This window comes from Blennius ocellaris, assembly GCF_963422515.1.
Source record: "Blennius ocellaris genome assembly, chromosome: 21".
Taxonomy (NCBI): Eukaryota; Metazoa; Chordata; class Actinopteri; order Blenniiformes; family Blenniidae; genus Blennius; species Blennius ocellaris.
In genome coordinates this window covers 1,012,007-1,033,223 of record NC_137670.1, presented here as the reverse complement: position 1 = coordinate 1,033,223, position 21,217 = coordinate 1,012,007, and the positions used below count along the sequence as shown (strand labels likewise).

At 48.4% G+C, this 21,217-nt stretch overlaps 1 protein-coding gene across 1 annotated transcript in view; it reads right to left on the bottom strand.

Moving 5' to 3' along the window:
• The window catches only part of fasn (fatty acid synthase), a 35,359-nt gene extending 21,754 nt beyond the window's left edge, over window positions 1-13,605 (bottom strand). The window contains 12 exon segments of the mRNA XM_080516912.1: window positions 43-151; window positions 153-233; window positions 958-1,145; window positions 1,884-2,346; window positions 2,966-3,100; window positions 3,191-3,306; window positions 3,385-3,507; window positions 3,652-3,852; window positions 4,785-4,958; window positions 5,952-6,104; window positions 7,504-7,631; window positions 13,298-13,605. Of these exon segments, the coding sequence (XP_080373038.1) occupies window positions 43-151; window positions 153-233; window positions 958-1,145; window positions 1,884-2,346; window positions 2,966-3,100; window positions 3,191-3,306; window positions 3,385-3,507; window positions 3,652-3,852; window positions 4,785-4,958; window positions 5,952-6,104; window positions 7,504-7,630 (1,870 nt within the window). The 5' untranslated portion in view covers window position 7,631; window positions 13,298-13,605.
• Window positions 13,606-21,217: the final 7,612 nt, after the last annotated feature.

The following is a 21,217-nucleotide window of genomic DNA, read 5'->3' as shown; positions in this document are numbered from 1 at the left end:
GGAGGGGGACGGGGACGGGGGGGGGGGGGACACGAGACTCACCGACCGCCGCCATGCCCCCCGAGGGCAGGTTGGCCTCCTTGATGCAGCGCCCCCTCCAGTAGGCGGCCAGGATGGCCTCGGCGTGGCTCAGAGAGCCGTCGGCGTAGCCCGCACGCCAGCTCGCCCACGGAGTGGCCCACGATGCCGTCGGGCCGCAGACCCAGTCTGGACAGCAGGTCGATCTGGGCGATCTGAGGGGGGAGACCAGCAGGGCCACCGCTCAGCACCACGGGGGGGTTGTTTGTTTGTTTGTTGATTTATTTGTTCATGTTGTTTCATGCCATTTCACAATACACATATATATATTTGTCATCCATACGTGAACAAAAAGGAACAGAGAAGATTAATCTTGTGTTTTCTGTTCCTATTAGCAACTTTACAACCAAATCAAATCAATGTGATTCGCCATCGTCCCCCCCCACCCCCCCCCCCCCCCCCCTTGAACCTGCAACCTTTATTTAGACGACTAAAAACACTGACATTTAAAGATTTAGTGGAGTAAAACCTTCTAAAAAACCATATTTAAAGCTCATCTGGAAAGTTTACCCCAACAAATTGCAAAACAGATTGGCCGAGAGAGAAAAAGTAGATCTGAACTGAAAGGAACTGAGGTTTTTTACAAAACCCCAGGTTTCAATCGACCGTAATGGAAAAATGCATCTGAATGGAAGGAGTCGGTCTTGATTGTAAAACTAAAAACTTCTAAGTCCACTGATGTGTTTAAGAAACTTGTTAAATCATCAATGTTACAGAAATACGACACTGCATTCATATGAAATGCTGCTGTTGCGTCGTTTTAAATGCATGAAATAAATAATAAAATGAAAGATGAACTGAACCTTCAGCCGGAGAGACCAGCCACTCGCCCTCTACCAACCCGAGAACCGATGGCTTGACGCCACGCTTGGTCGGTACCTGTATGGCGGCGAGGCCCACGAAGGCGTGGACCGTGTCCTCGAAGGTGGAGTCGTCGGCCTCCGTCAGCAGCCGGGACACGACCAGGCCGGTGGCTTCAGCGCCCGCGTCGGAGCGCAGGATGGACTGCTGGAAGTCCGGAAGCTGCATGAGGCTGCGGCCCATCCCGGCCCACTGCGTCCCCATTCCTGACCGCCGGAGACAGACAGGCCTCGTTTAGGGTACTTCAGCTTTTTCTGAGGATTCCTGCCGTTACTTGTAAATAAATCACCGTTTGCCGGTGTCTTTTTGTACATTTTGCAGATTTTTTATTTTATTATTAAAAAATTATTTTAATTTAAATCAATTTTTTATGTAATTAATTCAATTTAATTCATTTAATGATGATTGAAATTAATGTAATTAATCCAATTTAATTAATTTAATAATAATTTTATTTTAAATTGAATTATTGTGTTATTTTTTTAATTCATTAACATTTTTATTACATTTTTAATTTTTTTTATTGAAATTAATTACATTTAATTCATTTAATAATAATGATTTAAATTAATGTAATTAATTCAATTTAATCAATTTAATAATAATAATTTAATTTTAAATTTAATTTTGTTATATTTTTTAATTCATTAAATTGTTTTATTTTATTTACTTTTTTATTTTTTATAATTAATTACATTTAATTTATTTAATAATAATGATCTAAATTAATGTAATTAATTCAATGTAATCAAAATAATTTAATTTTAAATGTAATTATTTTGTTGTATTTTTTTAATTCATAAAATGTTTTTATTTTTTAAAATTTAAAATTTAAATATTTAATTAAAAATTTTTATTTTTACAGTGACCGACTGACGGCGACCCTTCAGCAGGGCCTCTGGTTGAATGTGTTGCGAGCCGTGTTCCACTGCACGCCGCCTCACCTGAGCAGACGTACCACAGCGGCCTGGCCGCCGCCGCGGCCTGCTGCACCTCCGTGACGCCGCCCTCAGAGCCCACCACGGCGTAGCCTCGGTACGGCATGGCGGCGGGCGACGCCCCCGACACGTCGTTCAGCAGCGCCAGGAAGCCGTCGTCCGCGGCGTGCTCCTTCCCCTTGGCCAGCATGGCGTTCACCGCGGCCTCCGTGCGGCCGCAGGCCTGGAGCATCCTGGGACGGGGCGTCCGCGGCGGCGGCGAGGCGGTCGGCCTCCCCGCCGGACGCAGGATCACGTGGACGTTTGAACCCCCGAACCCGAAGGAGTTGATGCCTACGAAGCCTCCGCGGACGGGAGTGGGTCGGTCCACGACCTGCAGCCGCCCGTCGGTGAGCGCGGGGATGTCGGGGTTCGGGGCGTTGAAGTGCAGGTTGGGCGCCCAGACGCCATGCTCCAGGGAAAGGACCACCTACGCAACACACGGAAACTGTTCCAGCAACAACACCAAACGCAGGTTGGTCTCCGTAGAGTCTGACGACAGAGCGGCGGCCGGACCATGACCCTCGTCACACTTGGATGCAGGAACGGCGGTTTGGAAACGAGGTCAGTGAGCGACAGACATTTCACAAAGAGCTTTACACAAGTTCAGAGTGAGATTTCTTAAAGTCAGTGGAAGCGGTAAAGAAGGAACGGGAATATCCAGTGAAGCTTACGGTTTCTCGTAAATTCAGAAAAACAGGGCCAATTTTATTTAGAACTTATCTTAGTTCATAACTCTGAGATGATCGTGTCGAATGCGAGACGCTTCCGTAGGTTGTGTTTACGGTCAGAGCACAGGCAATTTGGATTGTTATTATGGTGACTGTCAAAGTAAAAGTACCAAGTCCCAGGAGAACCATGGACTGGGAGTCATGACACCACGGAGGAAACTTTGTTCCGACTGTCCAGCTACTGAGCATGTGCAGAAGAACCGTTAACCGACGTCGTTGGTCTGCATATGAACCGACGCACAAAAACGCAACGCCAGCTTCCTGTTGCCGCTGGAAAAACACGTTTGTGTGAAGCGACTCTCGGTGGGTCAAGCTCACCTTCGCCAAGGCCGCCAGACCGGACGCCGGTTCCGGATGGCCCATGTTGGACTTGGTGGAGCCGATCAACAGGGGCTCCTCGCGGGACTCGCAGAACACACTGACGATACCGTTCACCTCCTGAGGATCCCCGACCTGTTGGGAGGAAACCACGGACCCTCCGAGGTTAAGGTACCTCAATAAGAACCAGCACATCGATCGGAAGGGGCGATTAAACGGACGGACCTTGGTTCCGGTGCCGTGGGCCTCGACGTACTCCACCTGCTGGGGCGTTACGTTTGCCTCCTGGTAGAGGGACCGAACCAGCCTCTGCTGCATGTCCCCGGACGGGAACGTCACGCCTGAGGAAGCAGGAAAACCAGAGTCTCAGCACCGGGAACCCGGACGGCGCCTTGGCCCACCGGGAGGCGCCGGCTCACCTTGCTCTTTGTATCCGTCCGTGTTGTTGCCGGCGTTGACCACCGTTGCGTAGACTCTTTTAGCCAGACATCGCTTGATCAGTAGCACAGAAACCGCCGCTTCCGATCGGCAGTATCCGTTTCCTGGTGGGAAAAAAAAATACAGACCGTCGATCTGAAACTCCATTTGAACACGTGCAAGGACGCGTCAGTAAAACTGCCGCTACCCTTTGATTTAACGTCAGAACCGCTCTGGAATCTGGTTCAAAGTCAACGAACAGGATTTACCTGACGAGTCGAAGGACTTGCAGGTCCCCTCCGGGCTCAGCATGCCCAGTTTCTGGAACTGCACCGACGTGTTTGGCTTGAGCAGCAGGTTGACCCCTCCAACCAGGGCGCCCTCACAGTGGCCCTGCCGAATGGCGTGGAAGGCGTTTTCTAAGGCCAGCAGGCTGGAGGAGCAGGCGGTGTCGATGGCGAGGCTGGGGCCTGAGGGGGGGGAGGGGGAGGGGGGGGCACAAAGCTCCACTGACACTCTGAGAGGCTCACAATGGAAAATCACTGACCGACGGCCACTACAGATGAGGAATCCCTGCTAAGGTTTATTTCAGCCGCGGACGTCCACAGAATCCATCGGTGTCATGAAAAGAGGCTGAAGACTCACTGATCATTTCATAAGACAAGATAAGACTGAATAAGTGGCTTTACAGACAAGAAAGAGAGACACACAGAGACAGAGAGACAGACAGACAGACATAGACAGATAAACAGATACAGAGACAGACAGAGACAGAGAGACAGATAAACAGATACAGAGACAGACAGAGACAGAGAGACAGATACACAGATACAGAGACAGACAAACAGAGACAGACAGAGACAGAGACAGAGACAGACAGAGACGGAGAGACAGAGAGAGTCAGAGACAGACAGAGACAGACAGAGACAGAGAGAGTCAGAGACTGAGACAGACAGAGACAGAGACAGAGAGAGAGAGAGACAGAGAGAGTCAGAGACAGAGAGAGTCAGAGACAGACAGACAGAGACAGACAGAGACAGACAGAGACAGACAGAGACAGACAGAGACAGACAGAGACAGACAGAGACAGACAGACAGAGACAGACAGAGACAGACAGAGACAGACAGAGACAGACAGAGACAGACAGACGGCACACAAGGGGATTATGATACGAGTTACTAATTAACCTCACAAAGATCAAAGAAAAAACAATAACTGGAAAGACTGAAGAGCTGCTACGTAACGTGTTACACCGACAATAATACTAGATTGAAGTAACTGATTACCTAAACACAGACTACATTTGTGTGACACGATGCAGCAGAAACGACGGGAAGGAGACGCAGAACAAAGAGATCTCGTCGGCTTTGCGGGATCAAAGCAAGCGGCGGAGCTCCTCACCGCTGAAGTCAAAGAAGTAGGAGAGTCTGTTGGCCAGCATGGCGCGTTGGCAGCCCGTCATGCTGTAGCCCAGAAGCTCCTCCGGGTCTCTGCTGAAGGCCTCGCCCGCCTCGGAGCCACTCACCCCGACGTACACGCCCATCTTCCTGCCCCGCAGTGCGGCTGGGTTCAGGCCTGCGGCACAACAGGGGGTCTTTGACAACATTTCTGCAGCAGGACTCACAGAGACGATCAAACAACAAGACCGAACTGGAATCGGTGAAGCTGTGCTGTGTGATGAAGGGGTTCTGGGCTCAGTGTCCGGAAACCCGGTCCAAAACTCTGCACTGGATCCCAACTAACAACCCGTCGTGCTTTAGCCGAGCAACGGTCCAACCTGGACGTTTTAAAGCGGGCTGTTGTGGGGTTGTGGCCAACAGGAGCCGATTTGTTCGTCAGGTTTAAAAGCACCGTCAAAATAAAGAGTTGTGGAGGATTATAGATCTCTGGAGGGCCGAGAGCACGAATTGATCTGAATGGCTACGGACATCAACCTCTCTTTTACTTTCATTGGGACAAAGATGATTAATATCATGATTGGAGATCCTCTCCGCAGTTGAGCAATGGCTGTGATCAACCTGCAATTCTGTCTCCAATTGTCTGGTCGATGGCAGGAAGGCAGAATATTGTGGTGAACTGGACCAGACAAAGCGGTCCGGTGGAAAAGCACCGAAGCAACCGAGTGTCCTGCATCGACCGCTGACAGAAGATCATTAAAAAGTCTTAAAAGGGCAGTTTCACTTCTGCGACGGGGCTTAAGAACCAGATTGAAACTTTTCACGAGTACTAAAATCCCCCACGTCTGCGATTGGGTCGAAAACGTCTCTGTCCAGAGCTCTGGATCAAAACAGGGGTTTAGAAACTGGATCTGAAAATGTTAGCGAACCAGATGCTGCTTCCTCAAAAGAGGTTGCGCAACAGCGCGTTTAAAAGCTTTTATTGTCTCGTACGATGTGCGACGGCAGCTTTACGACGAGCCGCCGCGGCGGTGTGAAACCCAGGACTTCAGATCACTTCTGAAAACACCACAGACTCTTCGTCACGGCGCCAAACTTCCAACCCCGGTCGAAGCTCTTTGTCAGTTCACACACGTTTGAAAAGGCATCAAGACCCCCCCCCCCCCCTTACCTCCGTCCACAATGGCCTCGTAGGTGGTCTCCAGCAGGAGGCGGAGCTGGGGGTCCATGGTGTTGGCCTGTTTGGGGTGCACTCCGAAGAAGGCAGCGTCGAAGTGGCTGATGTCCTTCAGCTTGCCGTTCCTCTTGGGGAGGCCGTAGAGACCTGCGGGGGGGACGGGGGACGTTCAGGACGTTCTGACAGCTTCAGAACAATCCAGCTTACGTAACAAACCGAGGGTCTCGTGTCCCACCGATGAACCTCCAGACTACTTTCCTGAATTATGTGCGTCAACAAACCTCTTTGTTTCATTTTTCATTTTATTATTTATTTCATTCATTTAAAACGACGCAACAGCAGCGTTTCATATGAATGAAGAGGAGCAGAAAGAAGTCAAACTTATAATGTTCTGCCGCTTATCAACACTAAATCCTTTACAGTCCAGTTCATTCACATGCAGCCGGTTTTTTTCCAAGACATCAAACACAAAATAAATCAATAAGGTTGATCTGCTCCTCCGCAGTGTCGTATTTCTGTAACATTGATCATTTAACAAGTTTCTTAAACACATCAGTGGATTTAGAAGTTTTAGTTTTACAATCAGACCGACTCCTTCCACTGAGATGCATTTTTCCATTACGGCCGATTGAAACCTGGGTTTTGTAAAAAACCTCAGTTCCTTTCAGTTCAGATCTACTTTTTCTCTCTCGGCCAATCTGTTTTGCAATTTGTTCGGTAAACTTTCCAGATGAGCTTTAAATATGGTTTTTTAGAAGGTTCTACTCCACTAAATCTTTAAATTTCAGTGTTTTTAGTCGTCTAGATAAAGGATCAGTTTGGTCTCTGTAGCCACTTCCACTAGCGACTCTAATCGCTCTTTTCTGTCGAAGAACAATTGGATTAATGTGTTTTACAGGCGTTTCCCCACACGTCAATACAATCGGTCAGATATGGAACAATCAATGAGTTATACAACGAAAACAAAGCATCTTATTGAGAGAATCTTTGTTAAACCGCTGGAGGTTCAAGTTCTAACTGGCTGGTCACGCTCTTCGTTTTCCCGTCGTCATGATTCATCCGGTTCTCGCTCCATGAAGTGACCAATCGGCACACGGGGGGGGCGTGGCCTCCAGAGGCCAGGTCACTTCACACCGGTCGTCGGCTGCTACTCGGCTGTGTGCCGTCACTTATGTGTCGCTGCTCCCGAGGTTAATTTTAGGTTTCGTGTGGGCGGCGGCGGCGGCGGCGGTCAAAAGGTTGCCAGTTTGATTCCCGCCTCCACCTTCCTCTGAGCCCCAAACTGCTGCCAGTGGCTGGACTGAGTGTCTTACATGGTAGAAAAGCGCTATATTGACATTCAATGGATTTAATCATCAGCATTGGGGAAATGAGGTTGTTGGGATCTTCAAAGACGCTCAGCACGTTTCTCAAGAGATCAAAGAAAGCTCCGCCTTCGTTTCTGTCGTTAGAAAGTGAAAGTGTGTGTGTGTGTGTGTGTGTGTGTGTGTGTGTGTGTGTGTGTGTGTGTGTGTGTGTGTGTGTGTGTGTGTGTGTGTGGCATCACCTGGTTTCCACCGCCGGTCGTCCTCCGTCACCATGTCCACTCCATTGATGAGGTTCTCCCAGAACTCCTCCAGGTTCTCCGACTCCGGCAGACGGCCTGAAATCCCAGCGATGACGACGTCCTCCATGCTGCAGGGGAAGAGTCCGAACGGACGGCACTACGTCAGCATGACGCCGTACCGACCGTCACCGCGACGGCAGGACGGACGACGACCAACTGCTGCTCAGGTTCCAAAAGGAAGCAGCAGATGATTTTACAATGGTGAAGAACGTTTTCAATTCGAGCGTCACGTGTTCATCGGGTTCTCCCGTTTGGCTGAATTCTGCTGGACACCGAGTGAAACTCGTCAAAACTCTCTGGGACTCGTTTGTCCATCTTTTATTGGCACTTAATGCAAGACGGAAATCCTTCCAGAGTCTCAGAGTCCTGATCTGATCCAGGGAACAGTGTGAAGGCAGGGTCACCTGGACACTGACCGGTCCCTCACAGAGGGTCCCTCACACTGACCGGTCCCTCACAGAGAACAGTCCCTCACAGAGACCAGTCCCTCACAGAGGGTCCCTCACACTGACCGGTTCCTCACAGAGACCAGTCCCTCACAGAGGGTCCCTCGCACTCACCGGTCCCTCACAGAGACCAGTCCCTCACATTGACCAGTCCCTCACAGAGACCGGTCCCTCACAGAGACCAGTCCCTCACAGAGACCAGTCCCTCACAGAGACCAGTCCCTCACACTGACCGATCCAGAAGGTCTCTGAGCTGAATAGCATCACGAAACCCCAGGCGGACAAATCAACACAACTCTGCCGTCTTAATCTGGTCAAAGCTCATTTCAACATGAAAAACAGAGTCAGACCGGGGAAGACGGCGGGTTTGTCCCACAGCGGTGTGGTCGACTCAAACACTCCGAGTCTCTGCGAAACCCTAGAGAACCTAATGTCACACTTGACTTGGTCCAAACAAGGGGAGTCGTTCGTCTTCTGATCAGGTATTGGGGGCACTCCTGTTCGGGTTTGGGTTCACCTTAAGGTTCTGACCCTATCCCGATATCGTTGTCCCGTCGTCCTCTGGTGGGGCCTCTCAGAGTACCCCGGAGATCAGATGGTTCTCCTCGGTTCTGCACAGACTTGATCAACGTGAACAGAATCTGAACCTTTGCGTTTCCACGGGTGGACTACTGCCTTGCTCAGGTGCCGTCTGCCAAGTTCGTGATCCAATTCGATTGAGTTAAAAGACATTGGCAGGTTCCTTTGCGTAGGGTACGTATCAGCATCAGGGCCGGATTCTTAAACAGTCGGCCCGCCTGCAATCTCGCAGTAACTAAGGACTCGCGTGGCGGACGGGCTGTAGGGTCGGTCAGCTCACCGGGAATACGTCTGGTTAAAAAGTACATCTCATCATTTGAAGCCCACACTGAAGACATCATTGATTGGTGAAAGCCGACTGCGCGTCTCTGAGAGGAGCCGACAGGATCCGCTGGATTACAGGTGACGTGGTTCACGTGGGCCTGACGGCCGACCCGAGGCGAACCAGACCTGGATCACACAGGTAAGCCTTCTGCCTCCTGACAGCCGGCGCGGCTCCGCCTCGCTGCTTCTATTCAACTGTGGCGACAAACCGGGTTTAACCAGCGGCGTGCCACGACAAGACCCGGCGGGAGGGGGAGAGGCTGACGGTTGAACCGCGAGGCCGGAAGACCGGCGTGAACGCAGATTCTCAAAACCCTTTTCAATGCCGCGTCGGTTCTCGAGCTGCGCGCCGTTGAAACGAACACCGACGTCTGCTGACGGAGGCGTGAGCCTCGTCTGAGGAACCCGTGAGCCTCGTCTGAGGAACCCCTGAGCCTCGTCTCAGGAACCCGTGAGCCTCGTCTGAGGAACCCGTGAGTGAACCTGTGAGCCTCGTCTGAGGAACCCGTGAGCCTCGTCTGAGGAACCCCTGAGCCTCGTCTGAGGAACCCGTGAGCGAACCCGTGAGCCTCGTCTGAGGAACCTGTGAGCCTCGTCTGAGGAACCCGTGAGCCTCGTCTGAGGAACCCGTGAGCCTCGTCTGAGGAACCCGTGAGCCTCGTCTGAGGAACCCGTGAGCGAACCCGTGAGCCTCGTCTGAGGAACCGTGAGCCTCGTCTGAGGAACCCCTGAGCCTCGTCTGAGGAACCCGTGAGCCTCGTCTGAGGAACCCGTGAGCCTCGTCTCAGGAACCCGTGAGCCTCGTCTGAGGAACCCGTGAGCCTCGTCTGAGGAACCCGTGAGCCTCGTCTGAGGAACCCGTGAGCGAACCCGTGAGCCTCGTCTGAGGAACCTGTGAGCCTCGTCTGAGGAACCCGTGAGCCTCGTCTGAGGAACCCGTGAGCCTCGTCTGAGGAACCCCTGAGCCTCGTCTGAGGAACCCGTGAGCCTCGTCTGAGGAACCCCTGAGCCTCGTCTCAGGAACCCGTGAGCCTCGTCTCAGGAACCCGTGAGCCTCGTCTCAGGAACCCGTGAGCCTCGTCTCAGGAACCCGTGAGCCTCGTCTGAGGAACCTGTTGACGACCTGGAGCTCCGGTCAAATCCTCCCCGTCCCCAGTGGGGGGCGCTGGTGGACCCGTCACACCGACGCCTGCTGAAGACACCGACCACAGCTGGAGCTTTTCCTCCTGTTCTCCACTAGTTCACTAGTTCTCCACTAGTCCACTAGTTCATTAGTTCTCCACTAGTTCACTAGTTCTCCACTAGTCCACTTGTCCACTAGTCCACCACTAGTCCACTCGTTCACTAGTCCACTCATTCTCCACGAGTCCACTAGTTCACTAATTCTCCACTAGTCCACTCGTTCACTAGTCCACTCGTTCTCCATGAGTCCACTAGTTCTCCACGAGTCCACTCGTTCACTAGTCCACTCGTTCTCCACGAGTCCACTAGTTCTCCACTAGTCCACTACGAGACCACTCGTTCACTAGTTCTCCACTAGTTCAGTACGAGTCCACTAGTACACTAATCCACCACTAGTTCACTACTAGTTCTCCACTAGCTCAGTACGAGTCCACTAGTACACTAATCCACCACTAGTTCACTACTAGTTCTCCACTAGTTCAGTACGAGTCCACTAGTACACTAATCCACCACTAGTTCACTACTAGTTCTCCACTAGTTCAGTACGAGTCCACTAGTACACTAATCCACCACTAGTTCTCCACTAGTTCAGTACGAGTCCACTAGTACACTAATCCACCACTAGTTCACTACTAGTTCTCCACTAGTTCAGTACGAGTCCACTAGTACACTAATCCACCACTAGTTCACTACTAGTTCTCCACTAGTTCAGTACGAGTCCACTAGTACACTAATCCACCACTAGTTCTCCACTAGTTCAGTACGAGTCCACTAGTACACTAATCCACCACTAGTTCACTACTAGTTCTCCACTAGTTCAGTACGAGTCCACTAGTACACTAATCCACCACTAGTTCTCCACTAGTTCAGCACGAGTCCACTAGTACACTAATCCACCACTAGTTCTCCACTAGTTCAGTACGAGTCCACTAGTACACTAATCCACCACTAGTTCACTACTAGTTCTCCACTAGTTCAGTACGAGCCCACTAGTACACTAATCCACCACTAGTTCTCTACTAGTTCAGTACGAGTCCACTAGTTCTCCACTAGTCCACTCGTTCACTAGTTCTCCACTAGTTCAGTACTAGTCCACTAGTTCTCCACTAGTCCACTATGAGTCCACTCGTTCACTAGTTCTCCACTAGTTCAGTACTAGTCCACTAGTTCTCCACTAGTTCAGTACTAGTCCACTAGTTCTCCACTAGTCCACTCGTTCACTAGTTCTCCACTAGTTCAGTACTAGTCCACTAGTTCTCCACTAGTCCACTACGAGTCCACTCGTTCACTAGTTCTCCACTAGTTCAGTACTAGTCCACTAGTTCTCCACTAGTCCACTACGAGTCCACTCGTTCACTAGTTCTCCACTAGTTCAGTACTAGTTCAGTACTAGTCCACTAGTTCACTAGTTCTCCACTAGTTCAGTACTAGTTCAGTACTAGTCCACTAGTTCACTAGTTCTCCACTAGTTCAGTACGAGTCCACTAGTTCACTAGTTCTCCACTAGTTCACCACTAGTTCAGTACTAGTCCACTAGTTCTCCACTAGTTCAGTACTAGTCCACTAGTTCACCACTAGTCCACCACTCAGATTTACAAGGTAAGAAGAGAGAAGAGCTTGTCAGTTCATCCAGCAGCTTCATCACTTTGTGCTTTAAGCCATTTTAAAGTTTGTGGATCAAAACGATAAGAAAAAAATATTCTAGGCTAAAAGTTTAGTTAGTAGATACTTGAATTTGTCTCTACTTCGTCTCATCTAATTTGAAAAAACAAAAAACAAAACCCAATCTCAAAATACAGTTGAGCTCCGCCCCCTGGAGGCGAGGCAGGGTACTGCCGGCCTCACTGGCTTCACTTTTCTCTGCACTTTATTGCAGCGGGACGGATTCATACACACTTTAAAGGCTGTAGAGTCAAACTTAATAAAATGTCAAAAAAAAAATGTGCGGAGTCGCACCGAAAATGCATCTTTAACACAAATCAGAGGAAAATATTAATATTAATTTTATGTACGTTTTTCCTTTTTTTTTTTGTTTCTTATTCTCCCGATGACCTCCTGACCTCCTGACATCACGTCACTGTTCAACGCTGCAGAGCCGGACGTCTGGACGGCCACGCCGTGTCCCACTTCTGCCCAACGGGCATCAAATTAATGTTTTATAACAATAATTAAACCTTAATGTGAACGGAGGACAGTCTGCAGCCAGGCGGGGAACCGTTTCAGGACAACGAGGGGAAACCTGCCTGGAGTTCAGTCTCCTTCAGTATTATTATTATTATTATTATTATTATTATTATTCCACATGACTCCAGAGGGATTTAAAGACCTGAGCTCCTGGAGGACCAGTGATGTGCTGCTGCCTCCTTCCTTCCTGTCAACAAAGGAACAGGACTTGTGCATCAGTTGTCCCTCACTGGACATTTTGTCTCCGAACCTCACAAACAAGCATTTATCACTTTAAGGCGAATGTCTTAAAAAAAAAAAAAATACACCGAGCAAAGTTTCTTTTTTAGGAAATAATTGTAGAAAAGAAAGTCTAAAATAATCTGCATCAGCAAGAAAACTTCCCATCATGATATTTATCATTATTATTATTATTGTTATTATGATTTGATGCTGACTGTAATCTGCAGAGTGATGAAGCAGATTACAGCAGATTATTGATGATAAGGAACCTCCAGAGCAGCAGAAAGATAAAACCTCCTCCTTCTTCTTCTTCTTCTTCCACCGGAACCGAGAGATTAAAGCACCAAACTTTCACGCGCCTCCATCAGCCACCCGGGTGGAGGAGAACCGGGTGGAGGAGAGACGGGTGGAGGTGAACGGGACCCGGGTGGAGGTGAACCGGGTGGAGAACCGGGTCCCGGGTGGAGGAGAACCGGGACCCCGGGTGGAGGAGAACCAACCGGGTGGAGGTGAACCGGGACCCGGGTGGAGGAGAACCGGGTGGAGGAGAACCGGGACCCCGGATGGAGGAGAACCAACCGGGTGGAGGTGAACCGGGACCCGGGTGGAGGAGAACCGGGTGGAGGTGAACCGGGACCCCGGGTGGAGGTGAACCGGGTGGAGGAGAACCGGGACCCCGGGTGGAGGTGGACCGGGACCCGGGTGGAGGTGGACCGTGAACCGGGACCCGGGTGGAGGTGAACCGGGACCCGGGTGGAGGTGAACCGGGACCCGGGTGGAGGTGAACCGGGACTCACCTGAGTCTCAAACCGCGATGCTGCTCGAAGAAAAGCTGGAATCCGAACAATCGTCTTAATGTTCCGGTTTGGTTTGTTTTCTCTGCACGCGCACCGGTTTCCCCGCTTCCTGCTCGGTCGGTTCTTCACCGATCCCGTCGGTGCTGGAGGTTTTTTTTTTTTTTTTTTTTTTTTTTCTTCCTCTCTCTGAATTTAAATGTGTGACATTCTTCCTCCTAAACACGCCACATGGTCTGACAGTAGGCCGGCTGCGCAGTCCAATGAGAGCCGAGGCAGAGCCGCCGGATCCAGCCAGTGATGGAGGCTGGAAGATGACGGAGGTTACTGCCGTTCACACGGCCGGGGGCGAGGCGGCGCGCTGCGGGGAGCCGGGCCTTTTCACTCACTCCACTGAGGACTCGGCTCTTGTGGCTCGCTTCAATGAAGACTCAAATCTTCTCACTCACTCTACTGAGGACTCGGCTCTTGTGGCTCGCTTCAATAAAGACTCAAATCTTCTCACTCACTCCACAAAAGACTCAAATCTTCTCACTCACTCCACAGAGGACTCAGCTCTTGTGGCTCGCTTCAATAAAGACTCAAATCTTCTCACTCACTCCACAAAAGACTCAAATCTTCTCACTCACTCCACAGAGGACTCAGCTCTTGTGGCTCGCTTCAATGAAGACTCAAATCTTCTCACTCACTCCACAAAAGACTCAAATCTTTTCACTCACTCCACTGAGGACTCGGCTCTTGTGGCTCGCTTCAATGAAGACTCAAATCTTCTCACTCACTCCACAGAGGACTCGGCTCTTGTGGCTCGCTTCAATGAAGACTCAAATCTTCTCACTCACTCCACAAAAGACTCAAATCTTTTCACTCACTCCACTGAGGACTCGGCTCTTGTGGCTCGCTTCAATGAAGACTCAAATCTTCTCACTCACTCCACAGAGGACTCAGCTCTTGTGGCTCGCTTCAATGAAGACTCAAATCTTCTCACTCACTCCACAAAAGACTCAAATCTTCTCACTCACTCCACAGAAGACTCAGATCTTTTCACTCACTCCACAGAAGCCTCGGCTCTTGTGGCTCGCTTCAATGAAGACTCAAATCTTCTCACTCACTCCACAGAGGACTCGGCTCTTGTGGCTCGCTTCAATAAAGACTCAAATCTTCTCACTCACTCCACAAAAGACTCAAATCTTTTCACTCACTCCACAGAAGACTCAGATCTTTTCACTCACTCCACAGAAGCCTCGGCTCTTGTGACTCGCTTCAACAAAGATCTTATAAATCACTTCAACAAAGACTCAAATTTTCTCACTCACTCCACAGAAGACTCAGATATTTTGACTCACATAAAGATCTTATGACTCGCTTCAACAAAGACTCAAATCTTCTCACTCACTCCACAGAAGACTCAGACCTTTTGACTCACTTAAAGATCTTATGACTCGCTTCAATAAAGACTCAAATCTTCTCACTCACTCCACAGAAGACTCAAATCTTATGACTCACTTAAAAAAAAAACAATGCTCAAATCTTCTCACTCACTCCACAGAAGACTCAGACCCTTTGACTCACTTAAAGATCTTATGACTCGCTTCAATAAAGACTCAAATCTTCTCACTCACTCCACAGAAGACTCAAATCTTATGACTCACTTAAAAAAAAAACCAATGCTCAAATCTTCTCACTCACTCCACAGAAGACTCAGATCTTTTCACTCACTTAAAGATCTTATGACTCGCGTCAATAAAGACTCAAATCTTCTCACTGACTCCCCACAAAGACTCAGATCTTCTGACTCACTTCAACTAAGACTCAAATTTTATGAGTCACTTCAACAAAGACCTTATGACTCGCTTCAAAAAAGACTCTGATCATCCCATCCATAGCGAGAGCTCGTTTGAATCGCGTCTCGAAAGAACCAGTTATCAGACTCGTATCGTTCGTGACCAGCACATTTCTCATTCAAACCTGTTCTCCTTGGTTTCCACCAAGACTCAGCTGTTTGTTCTGTCACCAGGTTTTACCACTCGATCACTTCCGGCCACATTTGAAAGAAACGTGATCAAAGGTGGGCGTTTTTTTTTTTTTTATTATTAAACACTGACGTTTCGCTCTGCAGGGAGCCTCTCCTGTCGAACGCCGTCCACTTCCTGTGACTTCCTACAATCGGCTCTTTTTAAGTGGCTGTGATGAGAGGATGAGAGGATGAGAGGATGAGAAATGATGTTGCTGGATGAGGAGCCTCTCATCACTGCTCCACATAAACACTGCTGATAAATAACACACGTTCCTCCGTCCTGCTGGGCCACGTTCAAGTTCAACGTAACATTGCGTAACCGCCCGCCGGCTGTGAAAGCACACACACACACACACACACACACACACACACACACACACACACACGCACACACACACACGCACACACACGCACACACACGGGAGCGGCAGGGGAGTGTGTGGATGACAAGCGCGTGAGCCAATGAGGGCGCAGGGAGTGTGAGGCCTCAGCCTATCAGAGCGGAGCAGCAGGCCATGTGGGGACATAAGGCGATTCGTGGGCGGGGCTTGCGCGTGACGTCACAGCGACTGCAGAGGTCACTCGAGTTCAGTCTGGTTTGACAAAAGAAACTGAAAAGTTCAGTTGGTTCACGTGGAATATTTAGAGTTCCAGGCAGGAGTCACTGCGAGTAGTGACACACACACACACACGCACACACTCACACACACACACACACACACACAGTCGTAAAGTATAAGACTTTATGTTCCTGCTCAAAAGGAACATTTCTTGAGGAACACAGGAAGACGTGCCACAACTTCAGTGGAGAATTTTACAATATCGTCATCTTCATCATCATTATCATCATCATCATCATCATCGTCTTCATCATCGTCTTCATCATCATCATCGTCTTCATCATCATCTTCATCATCGTCTTCATCATCATCATCATCATCGTCTTCATCATCATCGTCTTCATACATCAGCAACATTTATAAGATCAATAACATGATTGATGAGAACTTTCTCATGAAGAACCTCGGGACCAGGAGACGTTTATTACATGAATTTAACAAGAGACAAAGTCACAGTGAGTGAGTGAGTGAGTGAGTGAGTGAGTGAGTGAACGAGAGTGTGAGTGAGTGAGCGAGTGTGTGAGTGAGTGAGTGAATGAACGAGAGTGTGAGTGAGTGAGCGAGTGTGTGAGTGAGTGAGTGAATGAACGAGAGTGTGAGTGAGTGAGCGAGTGTGTGAGTGAGTGAGTGAATGAATGAGTGTGTGAGTGAGTGAGTGAGCGACTGTGAGTGAACGAGTGTGTGAGCGTGTGAGCGAGCGAGTGAACGAGTGAGTGAGTGAGTGAGTGAACGAGTGTGAGTGAGTGTTAATAAAATATTGTGTGATCATGAGATCGTGTGGTCATGTGATCATGAGGTCATGTGATCATGTGGTCATGAGGTCATGTGATCATGAGATCATGTGGTCATGAGGTCATGTGATCATGAGATCATGTGATCATGAGATCATGTGGTCATGAGGTCATGAGGTCATGTGATCATGAGATCATGTGGTCATGAGATCATGTGGTCATGAGGTCATGAGATCATGTGATCATGAGGTCATGAGGTCATGTGATCATGAGGTCATGTGATCATGTGGTCATGAGGTCATGTGATCATGAGATCATGTGGTCATGAGGTCATGAGGTCATGTGATCATGAGATCATGTGGTCATGCGATCATGTGGTCATGAGATCATGTGGTCATGAGGTCATGAGATCATGTGATCATGAGATCATGAGATCATGTGATCATGAGGTCATGTGATCATGAGATCATGTGGTCATGAGATCATGTGGTCATGAGGTCATGAGCTCATGTGATCATGAGGTCATGAGGTCATGTGATCATGTGGTCATGAGGTCATGAGATTATGTGATCATGTGGTCATGAGGTCATGTGATCATGAGGTCATGAGGTCATGAGATCATGCGATCATGAGGTCATGTGATCATGAGATCATGTGGTCATGCGATCATGTGGTCATGAGATCATGAGGTCATGAGATCATGTGATCATGAGATCATGAGATCATGTGATCATGAGGTCATGAGGTCATGTGATCATGAGATCATGTGGCCATGAGATCATGTGGTCATGAGGTCATGAGATCATGTGATCATGAGGTCATGAGGTCATGTGATCATGTGGTCATGAGGTCATGAGATTATGTGATCATGTGGTCATGAGATCATGTGGTCATGAGGTCATGTGATCATGAGATCATGTGGTCATGAGGTCATGAGGTCATGAGATCATGTGATCATGTGATCATGAGGTCATGAGGTCATGTGATCATGAGGTCATGTGATCATGTGGTCATGAGGTCATGTGATCATGAGATCATGTGGTCATGAGGTCATGAGGTCATGTGATCATGAGATCATGTGGTCATGCGATCATGTGGTCATGAGATCATGTGATCATGAGATCATGAGATCATGTGATCATGAGGTCATGAGGTCATGTGATCATGTGGTCATGAGGTCATGAGATTATGTGATCATGTGGTCATGAGGTCATGTGATCATGAGGTCATGAGGTCATGGGATCATGCGATCATGAGGTCATGTGATCATGAGGTCATGTGATCATGTGGTCATGAGATCATGAGGTCATGAGGTCATGTGATCATGAGATCATGAGATCATGTGGTCATGAGATCATGTGGTCATGAGATCATGTGGTCATGAGGTCATGAGGTCATGAGATCATGTGATCATGAGGTCATGAGATCATGTGGTCATGTGGTCATGAGGTCATGTGATCATGTGATCATGTGGTCATGAGGTCATGTGATCATGAGGTCATGAGGTCATGTGATCATGAGATCATGAGGTCATGAGGTCATGAGGTCATGTGATCATGAGATCATGCGATCATGAGGTCATGTGGTCATGAGGTCATGTGATCATGAGATCATGTGATCATGAGGTCATGAGGTCATGTGATCATGAGGTCATGAGGTCATGAGGTCATGTGATCATGAGGTCATGAGGTCATGTGGTCATGAGGTCATGTGATCATGAGGTCATGAGGTCATGAGGTCATGTGATCTCCTGGGTCGCCCGGCGACAGCAGGATCTTCAGTCTCGACCAGCCGTTGAGGAAAACGTTGCTTGGCGATTCGTCGCCCTCAGACTCAGTCCTTCAGGTTGTAGTTCCTGACGTAGCGCCTCCTGCTGGCGTTTGGCGGCGGCTGGCGGAGGACGCCGGTCTGCTGGGTGCAGGTTGAAGCCCCGCCCCCCCCCCGCCCCGCCGTCCGGACTCCCCGACCTCCGGCCGGCTCCGGTTCACCTTCCGGGACAAAACCAGACAGACACACTTTCATTGGTCGGGGAGATTCTGCCGAGTCGGCAAGGTCACGCCTGGCCAGTCGCCTCGCCGAGTTGAGAAACGGATCGAAATGTCCCCGTCCTTGAGCAAGATGTTTGTCTCTGGCTGGCTCCAGCCCGGGGTCGTCCTCCTGTCCCGGGTGGACTTTGTGTTGGAGGACGGACGCGGCGTCCAGACAGACACACACACACACACACACACACACACACTGATGTCAAACACACAGAGAGACGCCTCAAATCTGCAACGCTGAGAAAGTCTGAAAACTAGATTTGACTATAAATAACCTGACATGAAAATGACAGTTATGTTTCTGTGTATCTTGTAAATAATGAACAAAGTGAAAATAAACCTGTAAACATGTAGAATGTTGAACATTGACTTTAGATTTTATTACACTGAACTTCTCTTCTGCGCCTTTTTATTCAAAATGTGTTGAACTGGACGTTTTGTTGTTTATTTTTATCAAATGTTTGACTGTTGAATGAAGTAAAAAATTACAAACAAAACAAAACTAATATTAACTAATAACTGATATTTTGCACTGTTATTTTATTTTATTTTAATTCTATTTTCTTGTGTATATACTTATTTATTTCTGTATGTCGGCACCAGGCTAGACGGCAAAGTAAGAATTTCATTACACTGTGAAACCTGGATTTTACTGTTGAAATGACAAAATAAAACACCTTGAACCTTGAACCTCGAACCTTGAAAATGATTCTCTCGACTTGAGGTCAGCGGAAGGTGAGAAAAGGAAGCAGGACCAAGTGTTTCAGTTCTATGTGGACGATGTGAAGGTCTGAGTGACGTCATCGTCTCTAATAAACGAAACCTTGAAAACCTCACGATCACTTCATTATTAATTATTAATTCTTTATCAACGCAGCACAAACCACTGGGACTATTTTCTGGATCCAAAAATAACATTTGTTTTGCTCAATCAGGTCAACTTTTTTTTTTTTTAACTCAGCCAGTTACTTGTTTTTTTTAACATTTGTGTTTGCATGATACAAAAAAAAATCTTTCTTATGTCTTGAAATAAAGGATCTGAAGAGTTCGTATGCACCAATTGATGACGGAGTGATATTTTCTTACGTTCCAGGTGAAAAAAACATCCTGGACGCAAAATGTCGGGCTTATTTTTGCGAGATCTTCCAGTCGGAGTCGTCCTTTTCACCCGTTACAGAAAGAAATTGAGCAAAACCGATGTTGTTTTTGGATTCAGGACGTCAAAGATTCTCCAAATCAGTTGAAAAATCCCAGACGATGTTTTGTCTGTTGACCATAATAATAATAATCAAGGTTTTACTTTGAAACTCGTCTTAAAACCCATTTTGATTCTTTGGCTTTTACCTCGGCGTGACACTCCGCTCTGGTTTGAGTGCCTTCGTTGGTTTTTTTTGTTTGTTTTAACTTTTTATGTTTTGTTTATTGCTTTACCATCTGATTGCTTTAACTTTTCTATTGTTTTTATTGTTTTAATGTTTTTATTTTGCCTCTTATATTGTATTTCAATGTACAGAACTTCGTCTCAGCTACGGCTGCTTAAAGCGTTTTATAAATAAAGTTGAGTTGAGTCTGAAAGTCCGATGGTTTTCCTGGCGGAGCCTCATGTTTGACATCAGTGAGATTATTATATCGAAGACGTATTTTTGTTTCCACAAACAAAAAGCTGTTAAGTTTCCGTCTCTACTTGGTCGGTTGGTTTACCGTCGGAGAGACTGGAGGACCTGAGTCCTGCGTCCAGGACGTCCCACAGCTCCTGCAGGGATTCTTCTGAAGACAAACCCGAGAGACGGGGACCAGGACCAGGACCAGGACCAGGACCAGGACCAGGACCAGGACCAGGACGTCTCGCTCTCTGATCGGAGCTCTGCTGAAGAAAGAGCAAGACAATCTTACTTGAGCTGAAACTCTAGACTTGAGAGTAAATACTTGTTTATGGATTGTAGACAGTCATGGTGGAGTTACAGTTACAGTTACAGTTACAGTTACAGTTACAGTTACAGTTACAGTTACAGTTACAGTTACAGTTACAGTTACAGTTACCTCAGAGGGTTGTTGTTGGTGGGGGCTGGGGAGAGGCCCCCTGCTGAGAGGCCCCTGCTGGTCGGTCACACTTTGTTGTTTGAGGACAAACTGCAGCTCCTGTGTGAGAGACGGCGCCCCCTTGAGGAGGCTTTTGATCTGACGTGAACCCTTCCTCGTCACTTTGACAGAAAACCTGGATCAGAATTGATTGAAGCTCCAGAATTTTAAAGTTTGAGAAAAACAAAACAGAAATGTTTACCGAAGGTCAAAATTAAATCTCGACTTTAATGAGTTTACAGTCGGATGAAGAGGGAAATAAGAAGCTCTTTTCACTTCTTACAATGGAAATCCAGAGGAGGCGGAGCCTCACCAGGAGCCTCACTAGCCAGGAGCCTCACCAGGAGCCTCACCAGGAGCCTCACCAGGAGCCTCACCAGGAGCCTCACCAGCCAGGAGCCTCACCAGGAGCCTCACTAGCCAGGAGCCTCACCAGGAGC